This window comes from Chrysochloris asiatica, unplaced genomic scaffold (genome assembly GCF_000296735.1).
Source record: "Chrysochloris asiatica unplaced genomic scaffold, ChrAsi1.0 scaffold00064, whole genome shotgun sequence".
In the NCBI taxonomy this organism is placed as follows: Eukaryota; Metazoa; Chordata; class Mammalia; order Afrosoricida; family Chrysochloridae; genus Chrysochloris; species Chrysochloris asiatica.
In genome coordinates, this window is record NW_006408582.1 from 14,579,518 (window position 1) to 14,606,179 (window position 26,662).

Here is a 26,662-nt window from a genome sequence, read left to right on the forward strand (position 1 = left end):
CAGGGCATCTTTGTCAACACTGGTGAAAATTCTTTCCTGAAAGGCATTGAAGTGGATTCTGCATCCCAAATCTTTGTCTCATGGGCACCTCTGTTAGGCTTTAGAAATATGTAAGCCATAACATTCATTCTTTGCAGGGAAGAGGATAGCTTTTGTTGGTGATGACTTTGTGTAAGTTTTTTGTTTTTATAATTTTGCTCCACCCTATAAAAAGCAGTGCTAACCAAAGGCAGGGGAAGGATTCCAGAGGAGCATGGGATTGTTGGGCACAGATTCCCATCACCTCCCTCCCTTTTTCTTTCCACATCCAAGTTCCTTTGCTTCCCTCAACCAAGTCTGAAGGAGACTGGAGGAAAGTTAAGGAGTGAAGGAAGGTTGACGGAGGAGTTTCTCATTGCACCAAAAGGCACTGCTTCTAGGTCCAGAGCTCTGAACAACCTTCCACACACTTTATCAGACTTGAATTGCCTGCAGCCCATGGTGAGATGCTGGCAGGATGTCAGCCCACCCCCCTGTGGTCTTTTGCAACTGCACCCCAGGATCTAGAAGCCTTGAGTTGGCTCTGAAGGCTAATTTCTACCCTGATTTCTCAAGTGAGGACTTAAGTAGGTTCCATGTGGAAATGCCCACAAGACATCTGTAACCCTCAAGTCATCCACTAGCAGAAAGACATGGTCAATAAAAGCAGGAGCCTCCCTGCTCACTTCTCCTCACTGGGAGTGGGGCTGCCTTCCTGGCCATAGCACAGACCAAAACCCATAGACAAGCCCTAGCGCTGTATGGCCAGGAGGACTTGCCTTTAGACCCTAAGGCTCTCAAACCCAGAGCTTAAATACCAGAGCTTATAGCTCCTTCCCTGCCCCCTGCCACCAAGAAGCTGTCTTCTGTCCTGTTTTGGAACTGGAGCCCTCTTTAGGTGGTCCCAGTCCCAATCCATAGAGCCCAGTTCCTCTCTTGCTGAGCTATGTTGGCTGGTGAGAACAGCTCCACCCTTAGAGTACTGTTTATGTGGGTCCCCTTGTCCCTGTAAGGTGGAGGGGGAGATGCGGAAGAGCAGGGGGCAAGGGCAGATAGGGACAACAGCAGCAGGGTGGCGGCATCTCAGACCACAGCCGAGGATGAAGATGGAGGGGAGGAAGAGGCTGCAGAAGAGGATGGTGAAGAGGGGCCATTCCAGAATAGCCATCGTCGCTTGGGCTGCCTTTTCAGGTGGAGATAGTCCTCCTTCTCACGCTCCTTTCGTGCCCGCTGATAGTGATCTTCTTCCTTCAGGTACCAGACAGGTGGCCATCGGTGCTTCTCAAAATACTCCTGGTTTTCTGGAGCAGAATGCAGTAAGACTTGGTTAGAAGGAATCAAGAAAAGGAGTAAGAGGGACACTGAAATAAGGAGTGTGACTAGTGGACACCCATCCCCACCATTCAGCAGGTCTTCTGTCCACCAACTAACATATACTGATGGCTGTGATCCGAGAAGTGTAAGACCCTGGTTGGATTTGGTCCCGCCTTCAGCAAGCTTCCCATCTAGCTATGGAGCTCAGGAAAGTGAAATGCTCAGTGAATGATACAGATGGTGAGTGCCGGGGAAGGTACATTTCCAATGTGTTTTCTTTAAAGGCACAGGTAAAATCTGAACTAGTACTTAATGTATATTGTGAATAAAATAGGCTGTTGTCAAGAATGAAGACGGAAGAGCAAAGATATAAGCAGGAAGGCACTGGGCAGCTAGGGGATGAGAGTAGCATTAGGAGAGGTAATCTGTAGACATGGGGGTCAGACTGGAAGGGCAGTTAGTTAGAGGGGGTTGGATTATTCTGGAAAGCATGGGGAGCTAAGGGTCTGGATCTGGAGGAGTCATGCAATTGGAACTGTGATTTAAAAGAAAACACTGAAAGGATTAGAACACATGTGAAAAGGAGATGAGAAAGCCGTGGAAGAACCGGTTAGGTGCAACAGTAACCTGGGAGAAGGCTCAAATCAGAGTGGAAAGAGCCCAGGCATCAAAAGTGACGCTCCCCAGGAACACTGAGTAGCAGATCCCTCAGGGAGGCCAGAGCTACCACTCCCTGGAGCCCATGCAGTTCTAGTTGGGCTCTGAGACCAAGAAAATCATTAAGCAGACAAGAGAGAGAGTTACAGGAGACCTCAGAGGACGTTCAGCCCTGAGTTTTTCAAGCTGTGAACTGTACACATTCCTAAATTGTGAATTCCATTTAGTAGATCATGGATAGCATTTACATTTTTTACGTATCTTTCTGTATGTGTACAGAGTTGCAAAATAAAATGTATTTCTTATTGTGAAATCCTGCCAAAATAAAGGTCTAAAAAACAACTCTAGTCCAAGTCCCTTGCTCTCTAGGTCAGTATTTTGTCTGGGACCCTATTCTGCTTGGCTGGCTTCACCTTTGTAAGGCCAACTTCCTGCACTGGCAACTTCCTGGTCTCCTGGGGCCAAGTCAGAAGTGTGGATCCAAGATGAGGTCCCCACCAGGTCCTGTTATGGGTGGTCGAGGTGCTTACCTGGGGACATGGCCTTCATGTCTCGGGGGAACTTGCGACATACATTGTTGTAATTGGTGCAGATGTGGTGGAGGCACCAGTCGGCCAACTGGTATGCACAGTGGAACTGGGGATGGAACATAAGATCATTTGTACTGTGTCCCAGGCCCTCCAGGGAACAAGGCACCTGTGCAGATAGCTACGTTGTCTTTAGAACTGAGGCTTTGGTGCATGCAGTCATAAAGGCCCTGCAGTCATAAAGTGCCCACTTCCAGAAGCAACCTCCACAAAACTGTGAGGACAACAATGCTTGCTTTCGGACCTTTGGTGCCAGAACTACCATCGCCACCATCACCTCACCTCTGCCCTGCCCCCATAGAACTCCATATGTGGACAGTAGCCCAACATGTTGGCTTCCTATTGCATCTGCTCCTCAGACCTTACCTCAGATGAACTCTGCCTCCAGTTCCCTATCAAAGGTCCAAAGCATTCCGCACTAAGGTATTGATAATGAGGCTTGGAGAGTTAACTTTCCCAGGTGTGACTGGGAGCCTTGAACCAGCCATGCTTTAGCCTTATAAACTAATGTTTAATAGAATTTCTGGCATGGGATGGATGACCAGCATGGGAGATTCTGCTTTCTTGTTTGTTTGCCAGTAAGTGAGTGGGGCCATTAATTTTAGATTGAGAGTCCTCAATGTCCTTTAAATGACTCCAGATAGACAGAAACCATGTCTAAGCATGAGACTGAATGTTCGCTTCCTGCTTTCTGTTTGTCTAAATTCTCAGTCCTTTCATATATGGCCAGCTTTGCCTTTGGCATGTCAGGGAGCTCTCTAGCTGATGACTAACTTGGGTAGAGATGGATCTACCCAGTTAGGGCACTATAGGGAACCAAGTCTAATGATGGGTTTACTTCCTACCCACTATCTCCCAGCCCTTCTCTTTCACTGTCAATGAAAAAAGAACTAGAGTTGACAATGTTGGTGTTTATTTCCCCTGCCATTTTACCTGAGCCAGTTCCAAAAACACAAGGACGTCGCCATCGATGTCAACCATCATCTGGGTTGCTTCCATCAGCCCGGTCACTGTGTACTGCTCTGTGACACACACAGGTAGGAATCAGAACTACATGAATGGCTATGTACTCACTCACAGGCCCCGGCAGGGATTCATTGCAGAGCAAAGAGCTCAGGGACAGGACCAAGACCCAATGGATCAGGAAAGGCTGTAAGGGATTTAGGTGTGCTCCCAATGAGGAAAGTGGAACCAGAGCAAAACTTTCTCTGTGGAGTACAGGCATCAGGGGGTGGAGGAAGATGTTAGAATGGCTTAAGAGAGTTCTTATATCCCACCAAATAGTCTGATTTTTTCCCAGTAAAATCAGCCACTGATACTGATGGGAAAGGTTACTAAACCTCAGGTTTGTTGACACCAGAAAACAAGGCTGAATTAGACCTATAGACTCAGAGATTAAACCTAATTGTTTGTATTAGTTAGAATTTTATAGTAAGACATGTATCAACCCTTTAAAACTTTGGCATTGAAAAAGTTAAACAAACATCGTTGGTCTTGAATTTTAATTGGAAGTATTAGGATAAGTTCATGAGGTATTTATCTTTAAAAAGACTTCGTCTTTAAAAAGATTTCCCATACCTGTCCACGGAAAGGCCCCCAAACAATAACAAAACCAGTTGCAATGCATCCCTGTTGCTGCTGTTAAGTGACGTCGAGTTGTTCCAACTCATAACAACCCAGTAAAGGGTTTCCAAGGAACAGCTGGTGAGTTTGAATTACTGATCTAGTGCTTATCCTACAATGCTACCCCAGGACTCCAATGCACTCCTAGTGCGCTTACATTTGTTGTTGTTGTTGTTATGTGCCATCGAGTTGGTGCCGACCCATAGCGACCCTGTACATTAGAGTCTTCAAATACCATTTCCATCTATAAGAACCCAGAGCTTCTTGGAAAATGGTGGATTCCAGGTTTGGGGCAGGAGATGTACACTCTGAACTATGGAGCCTCTTGGCAGACTAGATAGTAAGGAAGTTCTTTAAGGCTCAGGAAGTAACAAAGAATTTACCCAATAGTAGAGTTCATATAGGAAAGGGCGGACGAATGCTTGATTCTTTCCTTTTATTGACCAGTTTCCAAGATAACAAATTTGTTTCACATCATCTATTGAAAATTAACAATTAGGTTTTGGTGTTTTTAAAAATTATCATTATGAACTCAAATTTATATGTACTTGACAAGTTTTCTGGTGGTACAGTGATTAAGCACTCAGCTGTTAACTGTTAGGTTGGCGGTTCAAACCCGCCAGCCTCTCTGTGGGAGAAAGATGTGGCAGTCTGCTTCCTTAAAGAATGCAGCCTTGGAAACTATGGGACAGTTTTACTCTGTCCTCTAAGCTTACTATGAATCAGAATTGGCTTAATGGTGATGGATTTTGTTGTTGTTGTTTGTTTATCCTTGCAGTTCAAATACTGTATCTTCAGCCAGTAGGAGTTTTTTCAAGTTACTTCCAGAGTCCTGATGTAGCACTGTAGGATAATGCACTGGACTGCAGGTCAGTTTGAACTACAAGGTCAGCAGTTCAAACACACCAGCCACTCCTCAGAAACCCTACACAGGGTTGCTACTGGTTGGAACAGACTCAATGGCACCTAACAACAACTAGGTAACCAAATAGTAGGCCGGGGGTAGCTTCCTTTTTTAAAGAAGTAGTCCAACAAATAAATGAAGAAGGGATAAATGAATTGGAATATGACCACTTTGCAACTCCTAGTGAATTAATATAGTTTCTGGGTGGTGTAACACGCTCAAACCCAAAGATTAGAAATTCTAGCCCACCCAAAGATAATCTGCTTCTGAAAACCAGCCATTAAAAACCCTGTGGAACATTGTTACCCCTGTGACACACATGGGGTAACCAAGAGTCGGAATCCACTCAAGGGCAACTGGTTAGGTTTTGGTTTCTAATGAATCCAGGCAATGGCTGGTAAGATCATAAACAGAGGAAAACCAGATGATATATATCTCTTAATGAAGAACAGAAACAACTTATGACAATAGTCTTACCAAAAAAAAAAAAGGCATGTGACTCTTATCTAGCTTTTAGATCTAACTACCAAATTATAGGAGGTAGAGAGGAGACGTGGTGGTGCTGTAGGTTAAGCACTGGACTGCTAACTGAAAGATCAGCAGTTCAAACCTATCAGATGCTCCACAGGAGAAAAATGAGGCTCTTGGTATGGAAATCTTCTATTTCTACATTTTCAAGACCATTTACTTTTCTTTTGCCACTCTAATCTTTAGTTGAAGGATATAGCTGAAGATTTACAGCGTTGGAAACACTATATGTGGTTGCTATAAGTCAGAATAGACTCAAAGGCAGGGGGTGTGGTTTTAGGTTAGAGAGGACAAAGGAATATATTGAACTATACAACAAACACAAACAAAAAGCTAGACTGTGGGGAAAAAATTCTGCAGAGCAAAAGATGTGGTTTTTGCTGTTACATTTTTCTTTCTTTCAACAAACATAATTGAAAGGAGAACATAACATTAAATTTTAATATGAAAAAAGTTTTAATTAACAAATTTAGTACCTAAAAAAAAAACAAGAAAAAAAAAGTACTACCTTAGACTAACTCGATGGCACTTAACAACAACAACAACAACCTTAGACTAAACTTAAAAAGATATGCAAAAACTAAGAACCATGCTGTAGTATTTAAGGAGTCCTGGTATGGTTCTGTGGGTTAATGTGCTGGACTGCAAAGTCATTTGAACCACAAGGTCGGAGGTTCAAGCTCACCAGCCAGGGTCTCTATGGGTCGGAACTGACTCAATGGCACTTAAAAACAACCACAATATAGTGTTTAAAGATGAACACTTGGATGATAGAACTATAAAGAAAAGTAAGGAAGTCCATACAAAGTACCATAAAAAAGGGTCATCAGTAGTGTTGGCTCTTAGGGATGAGGGAAGAGCCTGTGATGAGGATGAGCAGGTGGAGGCTTCAGGTGTGGCTGGTAAATCCTGGCATGAGTAATGATTAGAAAGGTGGTTTGCTTTATAATAATTCATTAAGCAAAAACTTTGTTATCTGATGTTTTATGTATCTGCGTTATATTTAACAATAAAAATGTGTTGTTTCAATTACTTGTATCATACAAAGCATCTCATAAAACTGAAAGCATCACCAGTTATACAATATTTGGTATCTTCCTCTGATCCTTGACAGGGTACATTTATGTGTGTTTGCATCCATTTTCTAGTGAGTGTGGGTTATTTCACTAGAAAAGCCATTCAACATTTTCTATCAGCCTTTTTCATGCATACATGTAGTTTAACATTTTCAATGGGTACCTTGTGAAAATCACCTGCTTGCTTAAGCAACCATGGTTATTTGACTTGCTTCTAATGGCCAACCATTAAGAGACAAACTTATAAAAACATCTTTTTACATGTTTTCCTTTGGGTCATTTCTATGGAGATAGTCTATCAAAAGTGAAATTACTGGACCTAAGTGTTTGAATAGTTTTATTATGTACTCTGAGAAGCTTTTATTATGTACTCTGTTTATATTAAGTTTTATTATGTACTCTGTTCATAGACAGAAACGGATGACATACTGTTATAGTTTTGATCTCTTGGTTAGCTTCTCTTTTGCTTCCTATCCTAAAGTCCCTCTGTCCCAGGTCAGGGTCTGTGACCGCCTCTGCTAGCTTAGCTCTTCATATTCAGTACTAACTAAGAATTTCAGTTTTGTTCTAGGACCAAAAAAACACGGTGGCATCAAGACAATTCCAACACATGGCGAACCCATGGGTTACAGAATAGAATTGCTCCATAGAGTTTTGTTGGTTGTGATCTTTGTAGAAGCAGATTACAAGGGCTTTCACCCGAGGCACAGTTAAGTGGGTTCAAACCACCAACTTTTAAGTTAGTTGTTATTAAGTGCTGCTGAATCAATCTCACTGATAGCAACCCTGTATAGGGTTTCCAAGGAACAGCTGGTAAGTTTGAAGCACCAGCCTTTTGTTTAGCAATCCAGTACTTATCCTACACACCACACCGAGACCCCTTTTAGGTTAGTAGTCAAGTGTAAAGCATTTGTACCATCTAAGGACCTTTCCTATGACCAGGTCCCACCTTACAACTCATTTCCCATCATTGGATTGCTGTTTTTTCCCTTATATCTGAGCTCCAGTCTTGATAATATGGATCGATCCTGGCAGCTCTGACACCGAGGTCTTACCCTGGATCCCAGCCCAATGTCTGGGACCCTGTGCTCTCTTCTCTGTTTCGAAAGCTTTCAAACACTATTAAGTCTGGCATCAACACCATCATTGGTACCAATGCCAACACCAATTCAAATACAAATACTAAACTCCAGCATCAACAGAAACCACTAGTCTGTCTGCATCTCTGGATACAAACTCCTTTCACCAGGGGAACACACTTTCTCTTACCTATCCTCTTGACCCTGACTATCTCTCTGCTTGGTCTACCTTTTGCCTTAGTGCTTGTTCCATTCCAGCAGATCTCAAGGATTGGTCTATTCTAAATAGTCCACCACTGGTCTGTCAGTTTGTCATTCTGTGGTAACTTGTGTATTGTTGTGGTATTTCTGTGTTCTTTTAGATAATCTTTCTGTTTATCTTCTGGAAGCTAGGGACCAGTATTTCAAATATCAGCAGGGTCGCTAATGGTGGACATGTTTCAGCAGAGCTTCCAGAATAAGACAAACTCGGAAGGACCTGGAAATCTACTGCTAAAAAAGTTGGTCAGTGAAAATGGTACAAGTAGCAGTGGAACACTGTCTGAGAAAGTGCTGGAAAATGAGTCTTTCAGGTTGGAATGCTTACAAAACACAAATGACAAAGACCTGCCCCCTCAAAGTGGAGTCAACCTTAATGGCATGGATGGTGTAAAGCTTTCGGAGCCTTTATTTACTGATGTAGCAAGACTTAAAATGAAAATAAGCAACTGCAAACATCATTAATAATTGGAGCAGGGAACGTATGAAACATGAAAGTTATCAAAAATGAAATAGATGGTTCAATGATATCCTACGAATCAGTAAGCTGATTGGTCATTTTGAATTGGACAACCGTATAGTACGCGCTGCTGGGAATGACAAATTGAAGAGGACTGGTGTCACATTCACTATGAAAAACTCCCTTGAAATACAGTACTGTCAGCGATAGAAAAATATTTATACATCCACAAGGAAGACTAGTTAATATGACTGTTATTCAAATTTATACATCAACCACTAATACCAAACATAACTAAATTGAAGATTTTCACCAACTTCTGCAATCTGAAACTGATCAAACATACACTAAAGATGCATTGATAAATTGAGAATTCAGAAATTAACCCATCCACATACAGCCAACTGATCTCTGACAAAGGGCCAAAGTACATTGAGTGGGGAAGACATAGTCTCTTCAACAGATGGTGCTGGCAGAACTGGAAATAGACATGCAAAGATTGAAACAAGACCTTTACCTCACACCATATACAAAGACCAACTCAGCATGGATTAAAGACCTAAATGTGAATCCCAGAATTATAAAGGTCATAAATGAAAAAATAGGGACAAATTTAAGGGCTCTAATCCTGGGCACACACAGACTAGGAAACATTGTGAAAATTACACAAACAAAAGAAAACAAAATAAATTATTCTAAAAATTGGAAACTTGTATATATCAAAGGATTTCACCAAAAGAGTAAAAAGGGAGCCCACAGAATGGGAAAAAATCTTTTGCAATGACATATCAGACAGGGGACTAATTTCTAAAATCTATAGGAAACTACAACACCTCTACAAGAAAAAGACAAGTAACCCATTAAAAAATGGGCACAGAACATGAACAGAAACTTCACCAAAGAAGACATTTAGGCAGCCAACAAACATATGAAGAAATGTTCACAATCATTAGCCATTGTTGTTGTTAAGTGCCTTCGAGTTGGTTCTGACCCATAGTGACCCTGTATAGGGTTTCTGAGGAGGAGCTGGTGAGCTTGAACCACCAACCTTGCAGTTCAAATGACTTTGCAGTCTGGCGCATTAACCCACAGAGCCACATTAGAGAGATGCAAATCAAAACAACAATGAGATATCATCTCACACTGGCAATAACAGCGAAGTTAAAAAATGCAGAGGACAATAAATGCTGGCAAGGATGTGGACAGACTGGGACCCTACTATATTGCTGGTGGGAATGCAAAATGTCCAACCACTCTGGAAAATAGTATGGCACTTTCTCAGAAAGTTAGAAATAGAAATACCATATGATCCAGCAATTGCTCTACTTGATATATATCAACAAGAAATACAAGATATAACACAACTAGATATATGTACACCAATGTTCATAGCAGCACTGTTCACAATAGCAAAAAGATGGACACAGCCTAAGTGCCCATCAGTGGAAGAATGGATAAACTGTGGTACATACACACAATGGACTATTATGCTACCTTGAAGAATAACAAGGAAGCTGCAAGCCACTGCACAAGATGGATGAACCTTGAGGACATTATGCTGAGTGAAATTAGTCAGTCACAAAAGGACAAATATTGCATAAGACCATTATTATAAAAGCTTATGAAAAGATACCCAAACTGAAAAAAAAAAAAAAAATCTTTGTTGGTTACCGGTAGGGTTGGAGTGAGAGGGTTTGGAGGAGGTGGAGGGAGGCAACAATAGAGCACAGGGAAGGGGCAGACATATCATAGTTTGGGTGTTGGGGAGGGCAGTACACAAGAATAGGAAGAGGGTGGAAGAACAAGGTAGATATGTGCTAAATGGGACAGAGGTAAATAGTGATGCATGCTCAACCTTGAAACAACAGGGCTCTGTGATACAGAGATCTAGGTATAGTTTGAAGAGGGGAAATAATACTAAGATGCTTGACTGTCTTATGTATATTGGTTTCCCTTGCCTACTATTGTAAAACGGACACTTGAGTTCAATAGAAAGGAATGTCAGGAAACATGATTACAAAAAGCTTGAAAACCCGTCTTCAGCCTATAACTGATTGGAATACTCAAAAGGGGTTCTAGAACTTGCCCAGTGAAATAGGCCTCCTGCGGAGACTTTGCAGTGTATAGGACCTCAGATGGAGTCCCGAACTCTATCCAGAACCTTCTGAGGTGGGACATTCCCACTAGAAAGGACAAACAGACCAGTCTGGAACAGCTAGAGCGACAGAGATACATCTTCAAAGAAAGCTCATCAGGAAAAACCCAAAACAAAAATGGCAGTATAACTGGCTACTACAAGAATAAGCAAGTTGTTCACCGGGAAGCCATCAAGGCAAGCAATCAAGTTCCTTCCAGACAAACCCCTCTCTAAGACTGAAACTCAAAGGGAACACATGAGCAGGCATGTAAGCTTGTATCAGCAAGACCACATTGGTCTACCAGTGAGTGGAAGCGAGGAAAGGCAGCAATGAAGAAATGGGTTGAGTTCAACCAGTTCCATAGACTCCTGTTGACCTGGAGATGAGAAAGAGAAGAGGAAGGGCTGGTTGATCCAAAGTGTGGTGAGACCTGGGGACATCTGAGCCCATGGACAAGGACATAGCCACAGAGAGCTAGAGCTGAGAGAAGTATCCAGCTGATATGGAGTGAGAAGAGATACACAAGAACATGTGAAGTTGCAGATAGCTCCCATTTGACCTAGCCTCAATGGCTTGATAAACAGAACTTGACTAGAGGAAGATAAGAAGAAAACAAAAGAATCCAAAATAAAAACATTTAATAAAAAAAAAAAAAGAAGAAGAAGAAGAAAACAAAAGAACAAGACAATTTTTTATAAAGGAAACACAGGTAAATTGCTACAATTTATGAATTTGACCTATATTCATGGAGGTAGTAACTAAATACCAACAGAGAGGGAAGGAGTCTTCGCATGAAGTATCAATGCCATCCCCTCTATACACAGGGCAGATAGGAATGGGCAACTTAGACACTGGCTACCTAAAATGAAGGGGTGATAAAGGCATGAAGTGACTGGCTTACAAGGTTTCAAGGAGGAGCTTAGTTTGATTGTGTGTGGGGGAATTAAGAGTCCCCACCAAATAGTTTTCATCTTGTTTAGATGGGTCTGTTTAAAAGAGATGGGCATAAGATTCCTATGATTTAATAGTAATTGCTATCACGACTAATTGTGACTGCCACAATTGTAAAGGCAGAAGTTTTGTAACAAAAATGGACGAGTAGTTAATTTTACAACCCAGAAACAAAGGACCATCAAGGGAGAAGAGCACAAACGGAATGTGAGACCTTATCCAGAGAAGCAGTGATACCAGAGATAAATGCAGAGATAGGGACATGGAGAGAGGGAGCAGCTGAGGACTCTAGATTCATGGGAAGAGAAGGACTAAGAAATGGTGGCGCCAGAAGGCAGACTTACAGAATGTATCCTTTTGTTGACTGTAAAACTGATGATATGCCCTGTAAACTTTCATTCAATCCACAATAAAAAACCTTTAAAAAAATGCATTGATAATTATTAGTGATTAGAATGTGAAAGCTGGAAACAAAGAAGGATCAGTAGTTTGAAAATATGTCTTGGTGAGAGAGATGAGGCCAGAGATTGCATGGCAGCATTTTGCAAGACCACAAACATATTCACTGAAACTACTTTTTATTTTTCAACAATGTAAACTAATACATAAACAACTATACATGGGGCCTCACCAGATGGAATATACAGGAATCAAATCAACTACATCTGTGGAAAGAATGATGGAGAAGCTCAATATCATCAATCAGAATAAGGCTAAGGGCTGACTTTGAAAGAGACCATAAATTGCTCAGATGCAAGCTCAAGTTGAAGCTGAAGAAAAATTTTAAAAGCCCAGAAGAGCCCAAGTACAACCTTGAGTAAATCTCACCTGAATTGAGAGACCATCTAACCTGAATTGAGAGACCATCTCAAGAACAGATTGTATGCATTGAACATTAATGACAGAAGGCTAAAATAGCTGTGAGATGACATCAACAGCATCACACATGAAGAAAACAAAAGGACATTTAAAAGAAAGAAAGGAACAAAGCGCATGACGGAAGAGACTCTCAAACTTGCTCTTGAGATGATAAGTTGAAAGGAAGAAATGAAGTAAAAGAACTGAACAGAGATTTCAATGGTCAGCTGCAGAAGTTATTACAATGAAATATGAAAAGATCTGAAGTTAAAAAAACAAAAAGTTTTTTTTGTTGATGAACACATGCAGTTATTTTTCAAGCTGAATGTACTGAAGAAAAACTTCAAGTCTCCAGTCAAAATACTGAAAGTTACTGTGGGCAGAATATTGAATGTTGCAGGCAACATTAAAAGAAGATGGAAGATACACACTCACTGTACCAAAAAGAATTCATTGATCTTCAGTCATTTCAGGTAGCAGCATATGATCAAGAGCCAATGGTACTAAAATAAGAAGCTCAAGCTACAATAAAGGCATTGATGAAAAGCAAGCAGAACTGATGGAATACCAATTGAGATGGTTCAACAAACAGGTGAAACACTGGAGCACTCAGTTATCTAAAACCCCAAATTTGGAAGAAAGGTATATGACCGACTGACTGGAAGATATCTGTATTAGAGCCCACTGAAACGAAAGATGATCTAACAGAACACAGATGTTATCAGGCAGTATCATTAATATCACCCACAAGTAAAGTTAGTTGCAGCAGTACATCTGGCAGTACATGGAATTGCCAGAAATTCAGAAGAGGGTGTGGAAAGAGGGCTATCATTGCTGATGTTAGATCTTGGCTGAAAGCAGATGACAGCAGAAAGATGTTTACCTGTGTTTTATTGACTATACAAAGATATTTGACTATGTGGATCACAACAAATTATGGATAATATTGTGAAAAAATGGGAATTCTAGAACATTTAATTGTGTTCATGTGGAGCCGGAGAGTCCTGGTGTGGTGCTGTAGCATAAGCACTGCACTGCTAACCTCAAGGTCTGAGGTTCAAACCCACCAGCTGCTCCTCAGAAACCCTATACAGAGTTTCTATGTGTTGGAATCAACTCAACAGCACTTAACTACAACAACAATATAGAACTGTACATAGACCAAGAAGTAGTCATCCAAACAGAACAAGGAGATACTGCAGGGTTTAAAATCAGGAAAGGTATGTGTCAGGTTTGTATCCTTTCACCATACTTTTTAATCTGTAGGCTGAACAAATAATATGAGAATCTAGGTTATATGAAGACTGTGGCATCAGGATTGGAGGAAGGCTCATTAACAACCTTCTATATGTACATGGCACAACTTGCTAGCTGAAAGTAAAGAGGACTTGAAGCATTTACTGATGAAGATGAAGATCAAAGACTACAGCCTTGAGGATTATACCTCAACATAAAGAAAACAAAAATCCTCACAACTGAACTAATAAGTAACATCTTGATAAATGGAGAAAACACTGAAGCTGACAAGGATTTCATTTTACTTGGGTCCACAAGCAATGAACTCAGCATTCAAGAAATCAACCAATAAATACATTGCATTGGGCAATTCTGCTGCAAGAAAAACCTTTTGAAAGTGTTAAAATGCAAAGATGTCACCTTGGGGGCTAAGTTGTGCCAGACTTAAGTCATGGTACTTTCAATGACCTCAATACATAAAAAAAGCTAGACAATGAACAATCGGTGTTTTTGAATTATGGTATGGCAAAGAAAATTGCGTATACCATGAAGAAATCTGCTTTAAAAGAAGTCCAGTCAAAGTGCTCCTTAGAAGGATGAAGAGATTTTGTTTCATATACTTTGGATGTTACCACAAGGAATTAGTCCCTAGAGAAGAACATCATGCTTGGTAAAATAGAGGATCACCATGGCTGCAAAAATGGGCACAAAACCAGCAATGACTGTGAGGATGGCACAGGAATGGGCAGTGTTTCCTTCTGTTGGATTATAGTCGCTGTGTGTCAGAAACAACTCAATGTCAGCTAACAACAAGAAATGCTCAGCTCCAGTTCTGACAATCCTTTCAAGGATTTAGAAGTGATGAATCAGTGTTTGTTTTCTTGGAAAGAAGGAGAAAGAAGATGATGGTGAAGAAGCGTAGTAGGAGAAAGGGGAAAGAGAGAAGAAAGAACAAGGACGAGAAAAAGAGGAGGGAAAACATGGTCATCACATGATTATCAAATGTCATCAAACAGAAATGTGAAATTGTCTTTTATTCTTGTTTTATTTCTGTAGCTTTGCCTAAGTGATGCCAAGCGGACAAAGAACATAAAAGCAATGCCATCTAATGGAGACCACTTCGTTGGACCGAAATACCCTTTGGAGAAAGCCTGTGAAGTGACCCACCAAGCAGCTCTGATACATACACTCCTTCACATGTGTGTTCTTACCCAAAACTTATTACACATCAGCATATGTCATTTTATGTAAGCTTACTCTCTTGTTCTACCACTCCCCTAGGAGAGGAGTGATGTGAAAGAAGAACACTTAATCACTCCTGGGGTTTTCCTGTCCTTGTCCCTAGATGGGTCCCAGAGTCCTTTGGTTAGTTACCTGTGAGGGCAACCAAGTGTGGCAAGCAGAGGCGGTTTGCAAGGATGATGAGCTTCATGTCATCCAGGTCAGGACTGGAGGTGAACATGCCCGTGTAGAGGTATTCCAGCACTGCCCTCATGCAACTCTTGCTTGTGTAAGGAAACACCACCTGGGAGTGGAAAGGAATAGACCAGGCCATAGAAACTCAGGAGGTCCTGACCCACATCCCTGGTCTCTCCCACAGAGGGAACTTTCCCTGTGCTGCTCCTATAACTGCTCAGAAGACACCCCCACCCCCACCCCATAAAGGCCTGTCTCCCAGAGTAACAAACTTGCTGAAGCCCAGTTTGCTGATGACATCTGTGAACATAGCTCCATTAAAATATATAGGTAACTCAACATTTGCCATTTCTACTATCCTCACATGCACAATTCACTGACATTAATTGTTGTTCAAACATTACTATAACCATTGCTGAATTTCTCCACCACACTTAACAACCCAGTATTCCCTAAGCATTGAGTCTTCTACCCTCTCCCACCCCTGGCCCATCCTGGTTACCACTAATGAACTTGGATCTCTGTGCACGTCTATTCTAAATACTTCATCTAATGTGAAGATCCCATCTAAAGTGGGATCACACAATATTTGTCCTTTGTGGCTGACTTATATCACTTAGCATAACGTCTTCAGCATCTATCCATTTTAATATCTTTTAAAAGCAACTAGATTTCACGGACCTCCTTTCTGAGCCCATTCTTGAGTCCAGGATGCATGGCAGGGTCTTTTTCAGTCACCTGAACCTATACCCAGGGAACCGTGAAATACCAGCTGGCTTCTCTTGGGTTGCTTTGGGCCTTTGGGATTGTTTATAACAGCGCTGCAACAAAAACTGCTTTTTCATTAGACCCAAGTTTCTTCAGGCTGCATTGGGAATCAGCTGGAACTTTAATTCTGGCTTCCAGGGTTCTGAGAAGGGCCTATGACTGGCACACCCCTGGGGCATCCAAGAGTTCTTAGCCATGCACTTTGTATATCCAAATCCTACTCATGCTTCAAGGATCAGGTGCAAAATCAATTCTCAACTCCTCCACTTAGCCTCCTGCAAACACTTCCTTCCCAGAAATCTTGGGAAACTCATGTTCTATGACACAGGATTCTGCGCTGTTACATTGCTCCTATTTTGGTTTTTCATTCAGGTATTTGGTGAACACTTGATAAGAGGCCAGTGCTAAGGGGGTATTTAGCAGAAGTAAAAAACCTAGTCTACACACTCAAAAGAAATTACAGGCCTGTTGGAAAACTGTGGACACTCAGAGCCTTTAAGCAGCTGTACATTGTAGTACCTTATTAAATACAAGGTTGAGTTATGAACAATTAATGTTACAAGAATTCAGAGAGGGCTATGACCTGGGCTACTCTGCTCGGCTGGGAGAATAGAAAGGAGAGACTAGACTTATGAGGAAAATTACTAAGGACATATTGATAGGCTCCTTCGAAATCTAAGTGCTGATTTGTTCAATTCTGAGGTTTCTAGTCTAGGTGCCTGAGAGATGAGTGAGCAATCAGGTGAGTTGAAGAGGTGCTGATTACAGGGAAAGGCAATGGATTCCGTTTGGGACACACTGGTATTTTTCTGGTTGTTTCATTTGTTTAGGCATGTCATGGAGGCAGCATAGTGCAATGTAAAGAGCCAAGGAGACAGAAGTCCTGAGTTCAAGACCTAGTCACTCTATTTTTCACTTACACAGCTTTGGGCAAGTCACTTAACTTCTTGAGGCCTCATTTTCTTTAAGCATAAAGAGGAAGGCCATGGTACATTTAGAGTAGTATGTATGTACGTAATGCAGTGGACATGCTTTCTAAACTATACCTTTATTAAAATTCCTCTCCTGGTACAGGAAAACCCTTAGATAGAGAAATCATCTCATAAAACTCTCTTGGACCTATCATGTTATGTTTAGCACATCATCAGTGCTGAAGAAAGTGACACTAAACACTGGATGCTTCAGATGCAGAGGGTGTAAACGTTTCACTCCTAACCTCCCCTTCTCATCCTCGGCCTTACCTCCTTGGTGGAACTCTCCACAAATGGCCCTCCAAACATGGCAGCCATCCAGTCGCAGCTAGAAATCAACAGGGGCTTGTGGGCACTGATGGTCCCATCATCCAGGATGAAAGTCACATCTATCCAGGAGAGGAAAGAGGCATCACGTAAGGGTGTGTTGACAAAACGTGGGATAACTAATCCCCTGGTTATCATTGAGGCCAGAAAGTACCAGCCTCCTTCTGAAGCTGTCTTCCATGTAAGCTCTTAGCTATGGAAGACTGAGCCTCAGGAACAGATAGTCCATCTTTCCAGAACATTAAGAGTTGAGACTGACTTGGAATGCAAATCAGACCAACAACCCAGATTCATGAGAAGGAGAGCACTCCCCTGACTTCTAACCATTAGTTCCTAAGCATGTTCCATACCTGAGAATGTGCCTTTTGCCAAGCACTCTTTAACCCGGTTGGTCCGGCGGACATGGAAGGCCTTGGTGATCTCCTGGTTCATGAAGGCTTCGTTGTTGAGAATGTTGGCCACCATCATGCGCAAATCAAAGACCTCAAGCAACTCAGCGATGTGGGCAATGTGCATGAGGTCCCGCTCATTCTCATCCAGCTCCCCTGTATACAGGTACTTGAGAACAGCCCGGAAGGGCCCTGGCTGGATGGAGTTGTCCATTTTTACAACCACCATCAGCCGAGATTTGTAGGTAAGAGGATCTTCTGCCATCTCTTCCTGGATGCTCAGAAAAGCTCGACTCCATGAAGAAAGTACTCGACCCCTCCCTGGCAGGTACCCTGTCCCATTGCCCCGTAAGATCCCATCACTAGTGGAGGCCCGGAGTCCAGCAGGCCCAGAGCCCCCACCCTCATCCACACTCTCACACACGTCAAAGCTGGCTGCCCGAAGCAGGAAGTCCCGCCCATGGTGGTGGTGGTGGTGATGGTGGTGGTGTTGATCATAGTGACCCCGGTGGTCCTCTGGATGGGGACCCCCTGACCCAGAAGGGTCCCCCAGCTCTCCCTCACTCAGGTCCATGAGGAACAGGTCGTAGAACTTGGAGGAGGAGGTGGAGAGGTAGATCTTGTGGGCAAAGATGCGCACCCGCTCCTGGAGCACCAGGATGACATCCGCGCAGAGCGGGTCCTCCAGGAGGTGGGCGGGGCACTCCTCGCTGCTGGAGGGGGGGTTGGGCACCACGATGATGGGTGGTGGTGGCTTGGGGGGCAGGAAGGGGGCCTGTAGCAAAGGTCGTTGAACATTGCGGAGGTGGGACTTCCAGAACTGCAGGTGCCGGCGTGATATGAGTGCTGCCCGGATGGCATTGTCAAAGACATCCTTAATGCCAAACTGAGCCACCACACTGGTCTCATAGTAGGGGATGCCCAGCTCTTTGGCCACTTCCCGGCCTTTTTCTGGGGGAAGGATCTCATTGGGTTTGATGGGCCTGGTGGGTTCAAGAAGGGAAACCAAACTTGTGTTGGTGGGGGAGGGTTGGAGATAGGAAGTGACAGTATTCCTTAGAGCCTGCCTGTCCTTCACCAGGCTGAGAGATTCTGCTCAGGATCTACTTCCTTGGCCCTACTCCTGCCCTGCTCATTTCCACTGAATCTTTTTGCCGTATTTCTTCTGTCTAGACAAATCCTATCAGTCCTTCAGTGTCTATCTCCAATGCCCTCTTTTTCCAAGAAGTCTTCCTAAACTACGCCAGCCTAAGGTGCTCTCCCCACCTCAAAGCAATGACAGTCTAACTATCTTCTTGGCAATCAGTCCACAATGTTCCATATTGATACTTAACATACTTAGTTAATCTCCCAGCATTTTATGACCTTTTCATGCAAATACCATCCCTTCCTCTTTTTCCTCATAGGGCCTAGCACAGTAGTTGTGTGGTGAATAAGTGAATAAGCATCCTTGTTGGCTCCCTATATGAGCTAACTCCAAAGAGAGGGGGAGACATAGGCTCAGGGTTTCCTCAGGACTGAGTAGGGAGCCACAGTGATCTTTCCACCCTCCATTTTCCTTCCCTCCTCTCCCTAAGCACCAGCACCCTTACCTAGCCAAGGGTCGTCTGGCCCTATTGACAGCCTCCAGGTCAGCATAACGCAGATCCAGCTGGCAGCCCACCAAGATGACAGGTGCTCGAGGGCAGAAATGCTTGATTTCTGGGTACCACATGGTCTTGACATGGTGCAGGGAGTTGGGGTTGGCAATGGAGAAGCACAAAACTACCACATCGGACCTGGGATGGGATAGTAAGGTTACGGGCAGAGAAAGCTAGGGGAAGTTTACTACATCCTGTCATAATGGAGTGCATGCATGCTAGTCATTCCTTGCCCCTCCCCTACAGCCCGAGCTCAGCATGTGGACCTGTTCACGTGATCTTACACAAGACTTAACAATCACAGCATCTCTATTTACATAGCATTTTCTAGCTTTCAAAAACTCTCATTTGCCGTCACAGCTAACTGTGAATTAGACAGTATCATTTCACAGCTGAGAAAAATCAACTCAGAACAGTTACCTTTAATTGCTCAAAGTTACATAGCTAATAAATAAGTGACAGAGATGGGACTCAAACCACTGTCCCCGGCTGCCTCCCCTGTGAAGTTCTGCCAGTACTGTTTCCTCCACTTCTCCCTCCCATTTAAATGTCTTAATTCTTTGAGAAAACAGGGACACCCCCCTATCCCTGCCCTGTCTCTCGCATCCCCACTGGCTCGATGAAGGCATCCATAAGCTATCTCTACCTCCCATAAGCAAAGCGCCGGTCTTTGTGGTGATCTCCAAAGGTGTCCCAGAGGCGAAGGGAGACGCTGACATCATCTACCACGTCTCGGGAACGTTCCAGTACCTGTCAGAGTGGAGGGTGGAAACAAGGGCAATGGTTTTTGGGGTTCACTGCATGTCAGCTCTGAGGGTCCCAGGCATTACCAGGTGTGGGTGGAAAGTGAGGCTGGTATATCATACTGTATGCCCTACACAATACTTTTCCCCAAGTGAAACCTGGATAGGATCAATAACAAGGTGACCTTCAAGTAGAACAGAAGTAGAAATCATGCAAAGGCAGACTGTGGAAGGGACCTCTTAGGGAGCCCCACCCTTGTTCCCTGTTTGACCCGAAAATCTTATGTTTATGAGTCTCTGATCTTTTGGTATTTGCTGGCAGCTTCTTTCCCCTCTATTTCTCCAAAGCCCCAGCCACCTGTGATTGCTCAACATGTTAGGCCCCAGGTATAGCTCTGGTCCCAGGCACCAGCTCAGCCATGCAAAACACAAATCAATGGTCAAACACTGTTCCCAGGGGGTAGGCACACATCAGACCTCTTTCCAGGGGATTCTTTCTTTTTAGCTATCTCCACCCTACCCTTAAGGGACTTCAGTGAGCTCAACCCAACTCCTGGTTGGTTTGGGACATGGCATGGACCCCCAAACCCAGTGGTCTTGCAACCTTACCTCCTGGCACACTCGATACTGGTCGATGGCCCAAACTGTGGGCACATGGGTTGCGAGCAGCTGGTACTGGGTGAGGGTGGCATTGCAGGCCCGGGCACAGATGAGCCTGGTTTTGCCCACTGCGTTGTCCCCGACCACAACACACTTGATGGTCTCTACGTTTGGTCTTTCATAATCCATGTCAGAATCCATTAATTGGGACCTGAGGGAGAGGTGGGAACTGGTCAGGATGACTTTGCATGCCCACACCCCAGGGCCAGGTCCAGCAGCTGCTCCCTCTTCACACCTTTGAGCTAAGAAGCAGAGAAGGACCTGGGCAACTTTCTGGGCAATAGCTTTACAGAGGCCGGAGGGGCAGCATCCTATTCAGGTTGACAGTAACAGTTCCACCAGTTTGACCTCTGGTCTCCCTCCTGATCCCATCATTTACCAGCAGGGTTTCTCAGTGAGAAGAGATCTGTGACAGATCCTGCCTGGGACCTGTCCCCACTCTCCCAGAAAGAAAAGAGCCAGCCTGGGCAGCTCACTCATCATCTGCTCTCCTCCTCCCCACAGCAGGGCTGTGCCGAGAACAACAAACAGCTGAGAGAAGCAGACTCAGAGCCAGATCCCCACCCCTTCCCAGCATGCCTGAAGGCAGGGCCACTTTAAAATTTAATGGACTTGTCAAAGCTAGATGGCAGCTCTCCTGGCCTCCACCCTATCCCCTGTACTCCTGAAGGATTTCCAAGCTCCAGCCCTTCTATGCCTATACTTAAATCACAGCCCACAGCCCCCTTTAGGCAGATACCAAGAGTTTTCCTCCCAGATATCTGGGATGGGGAGGCGTTTGGCTGCACCAGACCAGCCAAACCCCACCTCCCATCCCCTCTGAGTCTGTCACATTGCCTGATGGTCTTACCCAGCTGCAGACCTAGCTTTGAGGTGGGGTGAGGGGAAAATCAGGTGCCTGTGATGATACACTCTTTGTAAGTGGGCTTTGGTCCCCCATCCAGGGCTGCCCTTCCATGGTATGTTGAGCACATCACCAGCACTAAAGATGTCCAGCACACGGGAATGTAAAATTTACTGCTTCTGCACTTCACAATCATAGGAGGGGGGACTCTTGGTGGGAAGCCTCTAGACACCTGGCACTTCTGAGAGGACACTCACTAAATTGGCTCCCATTTGCCTCAGTTTCTGTCTGTGTCGGGCAGAGAGCAAGTGGTTTGTCCACCCACTTAGAAGGTTGGTTTAAATGAATGAACAGAAGGCCCTTCTGTAGTCAAAATGTCATCTTAGTGTTTAAAAAGCTGTCACCAGCCCCTGAGGGGGCTTTCACTGCCAGCCTCCCAGTTAGCCTCCATTCTCCTGGGAGGGTTTGTAAAGAGAAACAGAGGCAGGGGTGATTAGAAAGGGCCTTGATCAAGCTTGGTTTCCTGCCTCACATTCCCTGCCTGCATGATAAGTAGTCTAAGGTACCGAAGCAACATGGAGAAATCCTTCCTAGATCAATGAAGGCTGAGTTCCGAGGAAGCCTGAAGACTGCCCAGGCCCCTCACTGCCACCAGCAGCAGTAGGGAAGTCATGCTTTTGTTGTTGCCCAACCGAGCTGGATGCCAGCATGCAGGAATGCAGAACTGAAATATTCAAGTAACGATGGCAACTGGGATTTGAGAGTGGTTGCATCTCAGCCACCTAAGCAAAAAGTACAGCAAGGACTTTTCAATGAGAAGACCTCATCCTCCTTGGAATTCTATAGGATCCAGACCCTAAACAGCCAGGGGGCTTCAAACAATTCCCTCCTGAGTCTGCAGGGCCATTTTTTGTTCATCCTTTCTCCTCCTCTTCACCACCCCTCCCCAGCCTCCCCCAACTGTCAATCATTGTTCTAACCACCATCTTGCTTCCTCTCTAGTCTCTGTCCTAATCTCTGAGGACAGGAAACCCCACTTTGACAGTTCATGGTCTAAAGTCAAGAAGCTGAGGAATTGTGAGCACTGGGAGGAATCATTTGGGTTGTCAGTTCTGTTTTATTGAGTGAAAAATAAAACAGAATGCCAAATAAAACAATTTGGGTAAAGATAAAGATAAAAACCCACTAGTCAGTAGAATGTCTGTCAAATTTAACTTTTAGTGCCATGTAGGGTCTGTAAGCCAAGGGGGGAATGAGGAGACAAAAAGGAAGGCATTGGTTCTTAAATCCAGATGTGTCTTGGTATCGTGGATGATGCCAGGACACCAGCAGAGCAGTGTGGTCCATGTTCAGCTACTCTGTGATTAAAATACTCACGAACACCTTTTGCACCACTAAGATTAAGTAAGGGACAGCCAGCCAACAAGTAGGAGAGTAGAGAATCCTGTGCCCAGAGTTTAAACACCTGGTCTGCTGGATTGCTACCCAGGCTGATACCCCTCCCCATCCATTCCCCAACTGACCCTCAACCTTTCCCTGCTTGCCCTTCAATTCCTTCCCTACTTGAATCATTTTCACCCATTCCCTCCATGTCCCAACTGCCTGACTGGCAAACTTCATGGCTTTAACTAGGAAAGGGCAAGTCACTTTTCTGGATCTCAGTCTCTCCCTCTGGAAAATGGGTAAGAGGGCTTTGGAAGAAAGTCTTCCTGACTCTTGGTTAATTCATGCCACGAGAGCCTGAGCTGAAAGGAAGTATTTGTCTTCTTATGTAATTCTGGTATTATATAATAGTAGATTGCATATCTCTATATATAATTATATCTCTCTTTAAGATACACACTGGCCCAATTAAGCCTGCAGAACTCTTAGTCTAATTAGGCCTGTTTTAAATGAGGACCTTGTCCTAGAGACAGCATGCCAACAGTATAATTGTTTGCATTAGACTTTTGCTACTTGATCATTGCTGATAAATGATAGAAAAACCCACTCAATGAGCTTCTCAACTTCCCCCCTTCTCAACTCTGGCCCTTAGTCTTTCCATGACTCTAGACTTTTCCGCACTATTGCCTCACCCCCTATTCTGTCCACAACCTATAGTTTCCTTGACATCCTGCCCTAGGTATCACACCCACAATTCACCACCCCCCACAAGGATCTCAGAGTGACCAATATGCTCCCTCTGCCCCACAGTCCCTGTGCCCCCACCAAAAGACCTCTTGCCCACATTTTGTACACAGTCCAGGCCAGAACCCAATGTGTGTTCTGATTGGCTATAACCCTCACTGATTCCTATTCCCACCTTCACCCCACTACACACACTCTTAGCTGAGCCCAGAAAAGCCCCCCCTTTCCTCCCACAGCTGATAGGAGGCTTGTTCATCTGTGGCTGTCCTAGTCTGGTTGTCAAGGAAACTACAGAATCTCCCTGGGAGCCTGGTTTGTCTCCTAGCAACCAATATCCCACATCCTGCATCTTATAAAATGCAAAAGGGAGGAAAATCCTGAAAATGAAGGTAAAAATCAAGAAGCATGAATAGGACGGGAGAATCGTGAGAGGCAGAGTAAAGAGAGGGCAGACTCTGGATTAAGGAGGCTCCCTCCTATAGGAGTTGCTGACAGTGTAATAATAATGGGGGAAGCAGAGATCTCATGGAAAGCAAGGCCCAAAAGGATCGTGAACAATCATTATTAACAAAAACGTAAACTTAACACAGTTTAACCCGCCTCAAACCTAAAACGTCAAAACATCCACAAACAACGTTCAGGAATTTCCCCCAGTAGTTTGCAACGGGCTTAGACTGCAATGGAGAGTTGAAAGAAACATCTTCAGAATCACGAGCTAAACCACTTCCATCACTCTAGATCGACCTCCCTCCCCCACCCCCCGCACCGACCCGCTGCTCTGCACACACATAAAAAAATTTTTTAAATACATAAAATAAAGGGGAAGGTGCACAGTACACCAAGACTTCCAAGTCATCTTTCTCTCCCTAGAAAAACCCGGAAAAGGTTAGTCCCCCGCCCTTCGGAGCCTAGCAGCTGAAAAGACAGTCTGGGGAGCAGCGGAAAATGAGTGGAAGTGAGGAGGGCGCAGCCAGGGCGGGGGAGAGAGGTAGGAGGCAGTGGAAGGGTGAAGCCGCGCGGTTTCAGTGTCTGCTTGCAAGCCCAGCCATAATAAAAATTAATCATTTACTTACACCACTACATGTGACGGGGTAATTTCTAGTGTAAGGAACACATCTCTTCCTGCTAAGCACGTTCATTTTAGTGAAATGTCTGGGTCACTCCGTGCGTGCAAGTTAGGACGATGCTGCCGCTGCCGCCGCCGCCGCGCCGCTGCTACAGTCACCGGGCCCGGGTTAGCGTTAGATCAGAAACTCTGGCAGAACAGCCCAGGCCCGACGGCGGACCCGGAGCAGCCTGGCGCTCTGCACTGCAACCATTGCCTCTTCCGTATCAGCATCTCCCCGGGTACCCGGCGCCCAATATCATGGAGGCGCGGAGCCAGTGGCGGCCGGCCAGACCAGGCGCCAAAGTCAGGGGCTGAGCGCCTATCAGCCCGCTAGGGAGCTGGGCCGCACCGCCGCCGCCGCCGCTCCCGCTGCGCAGGGCAGAGGCAGCACGTAGAGGTGGAAGGAAAGGGGCGAGGCTGCTACTGCTACGCGCCTAGATCCTCTTCAAATGCAGTGCCGAGAAGACGCCGAGTGCTGCAGTCCCGGGGACCGCTCGCGACCTCCTTTTTTCATTCACAAAAAAAAAAAAAAAAAGGAAGAAAAAAAGGGGCAAAAAAAAATCGCACTCAAGACAGCTGCCGTGACATGCACCGCCTACCGCTGCGCTCCGTTGGTGGAAAAGGGTCAGGGGGCGGATAAGGGGCGGGGAAAAACGAGGATTGGAAGTCTCTGCGGCCCCGCCCCGCGGCCACTGCTTTTTCTCTACCCTCCCCCTGCGGGACGGGAAAAGGTCTCAGCTCGCTGCTGGGGACTGGATACAGTCACTCTACCGGGTGAGATGCAAAATCTTACTGGACGCTCAGGGAATTTTCCCCTTTCTACCACAGCTGAGAAACATCCTAGTTCGCCTCAGTTTTTTTCGTTGTCTTTCCCATTAAAACCAGGCCTCCCTCACTTGCCCACTGGCGGAGAGCGGCGTTTTCTTACAAGTCATCCGCCGACTCCAGAATTTTCCTTGTACTTGAGAGCCTTCTTCCCTCCATCACCTCTGCAGCCACATGCTATGACTCCGACTGCCACTGCCCTTAGTGTCCGGTGGGACAGATCCTAGTACCACTTCCCACATGTCTCTCTTCCTTCGGGTCCTTCATTGGACCCACCTTTATTCTGGGAAGGTATCTTCATTGCATACCTTCCCAGGAAGTGCAAAGAAGACACTAGTCACAGAGATGTACCTAAAGGCTGCTTTTGACTTGGTCTCAATTTATCCCTGTGCAAAATAAGGAGATTAAAAACTAAAGCTAGGTGCCATGGAGTCCATTCGAAGGCACCCCCTATGTGTCAGAGAACTAGGCTCCATAGTTTTCAATAGTTGTGGTCTTTAGAAACAGATTACTAGGCTTTTCTTCATGGGTTGGCATAGTGGCAGCAGCAATGGGCTCAATCATAGCAACGACTGTGAGGTTGGCCTTGAACCGGGCAGCGTTTCATTCGCTTGTGTATAGGGTCGCTGTGAGTCAGTACCAACTCCATGGCACCTAACAACAAGAAGTTGTTGTCTTCCAAGTTGTCCTGCGTGAACTCAAACAAGTACTAAGTGGTTCTCAAAAGAAAGTTTCCATAGGTTTTATGATGATGATCCTGACTGCTAGTGTTGATAATGGTTCAGTCTGGTTTATCCATCTTGTGGATTACTTCTGGACACTTTTTAAGCTAATTGTTTTTGCAGCGGATTTGCCTAATGCAGTACATGTTTTGATTACTTGACAGCTGCTTCCATGAATATTGATTGTGGATCCAAGCAAAATGAAGTCTTTGACAACTTCAATCTTTTCTCCATTTTTCATGATGTTATAGATTGGCCCATTTGTGATGATTTTTATTTTCTTTACATTGAGAGGCAATCCATACTGAAGGCTGTGGTCTCTGATCTTCATCAGCAAATATTTCAAATCCTCTTCACTTCCACCAAGCAAGGTTCTGTTATCTGCTTATCACAGATTTTTCAGGATGTTAGGGAAATTTTCTTCCAGCAGCTCTT

At 44.5% G+C, this 26,662-nt stretch overlaps 1 protein-coding gene across 1 annotated transcript; it reads right to left on the reverse strand.

The window, feature by feature from the left end:
• Positions 1 to 866: 866 nt before the first annotated feature.
• Positions 867 to 24,789, reverse strand: RHOBTB2 (Rho-related BTB domain containing 2). Its single transcript, XM_006864385.1, has 10 exons — positions 24,646 to 24,789; positions 20,551 to 20,752; positions 19,845 to 19,948; positions 19,151 to 19,336; positions 17,520 to 18,541; positions 17,113 to 17,231; positions 15,062 to 15,212; positions 3,510 to 3,598; positions 2,520 to 2,625; positions 867 to 1,319 (listed from the first exon to the last, which is right to left on the reverse strand). Exons 2-10 carry the CDS (start codon positions 20,740 to 20,742, stop codon positions 1,102 to 1,104), a joined length of 2,187 nt encoding a protein of 728 aa, XP_006864447.1. The 5' UTR covers positions 20,743 to 20,752; positions 24,646 to 24,789; the 3' UTR covers positions 867 to 1,101.
• Between the last annotated feature and the right edge of the window lie 1,873 nt (positions 24,790 to 26,662).

Bases quoted from the DNA above. Each gene is read 5' to 3' on its own strand.
- RHOBTB2 (XM_006864385.1), bottom strand. From the start codon at position 20,742: ATGGATTCTGACATGGATTATGAAAGACCAAACGTAGAGACCATCAAG. The intron at 19,949-20,550 runs GTAAGGTTGCAA...CCACTCTGACAG, and splicing joins AGTATCGAGTGTGCCAGGAG to GTACTGGAACGTTCCCGAGA. The intron at 3,599-15,061 runs GTAACTAACCAA...TGTGTGTCACAG, and splicing joins ACACTTGGTTGCCCTCACAG to AGCAGTACACAGTGACCGGG.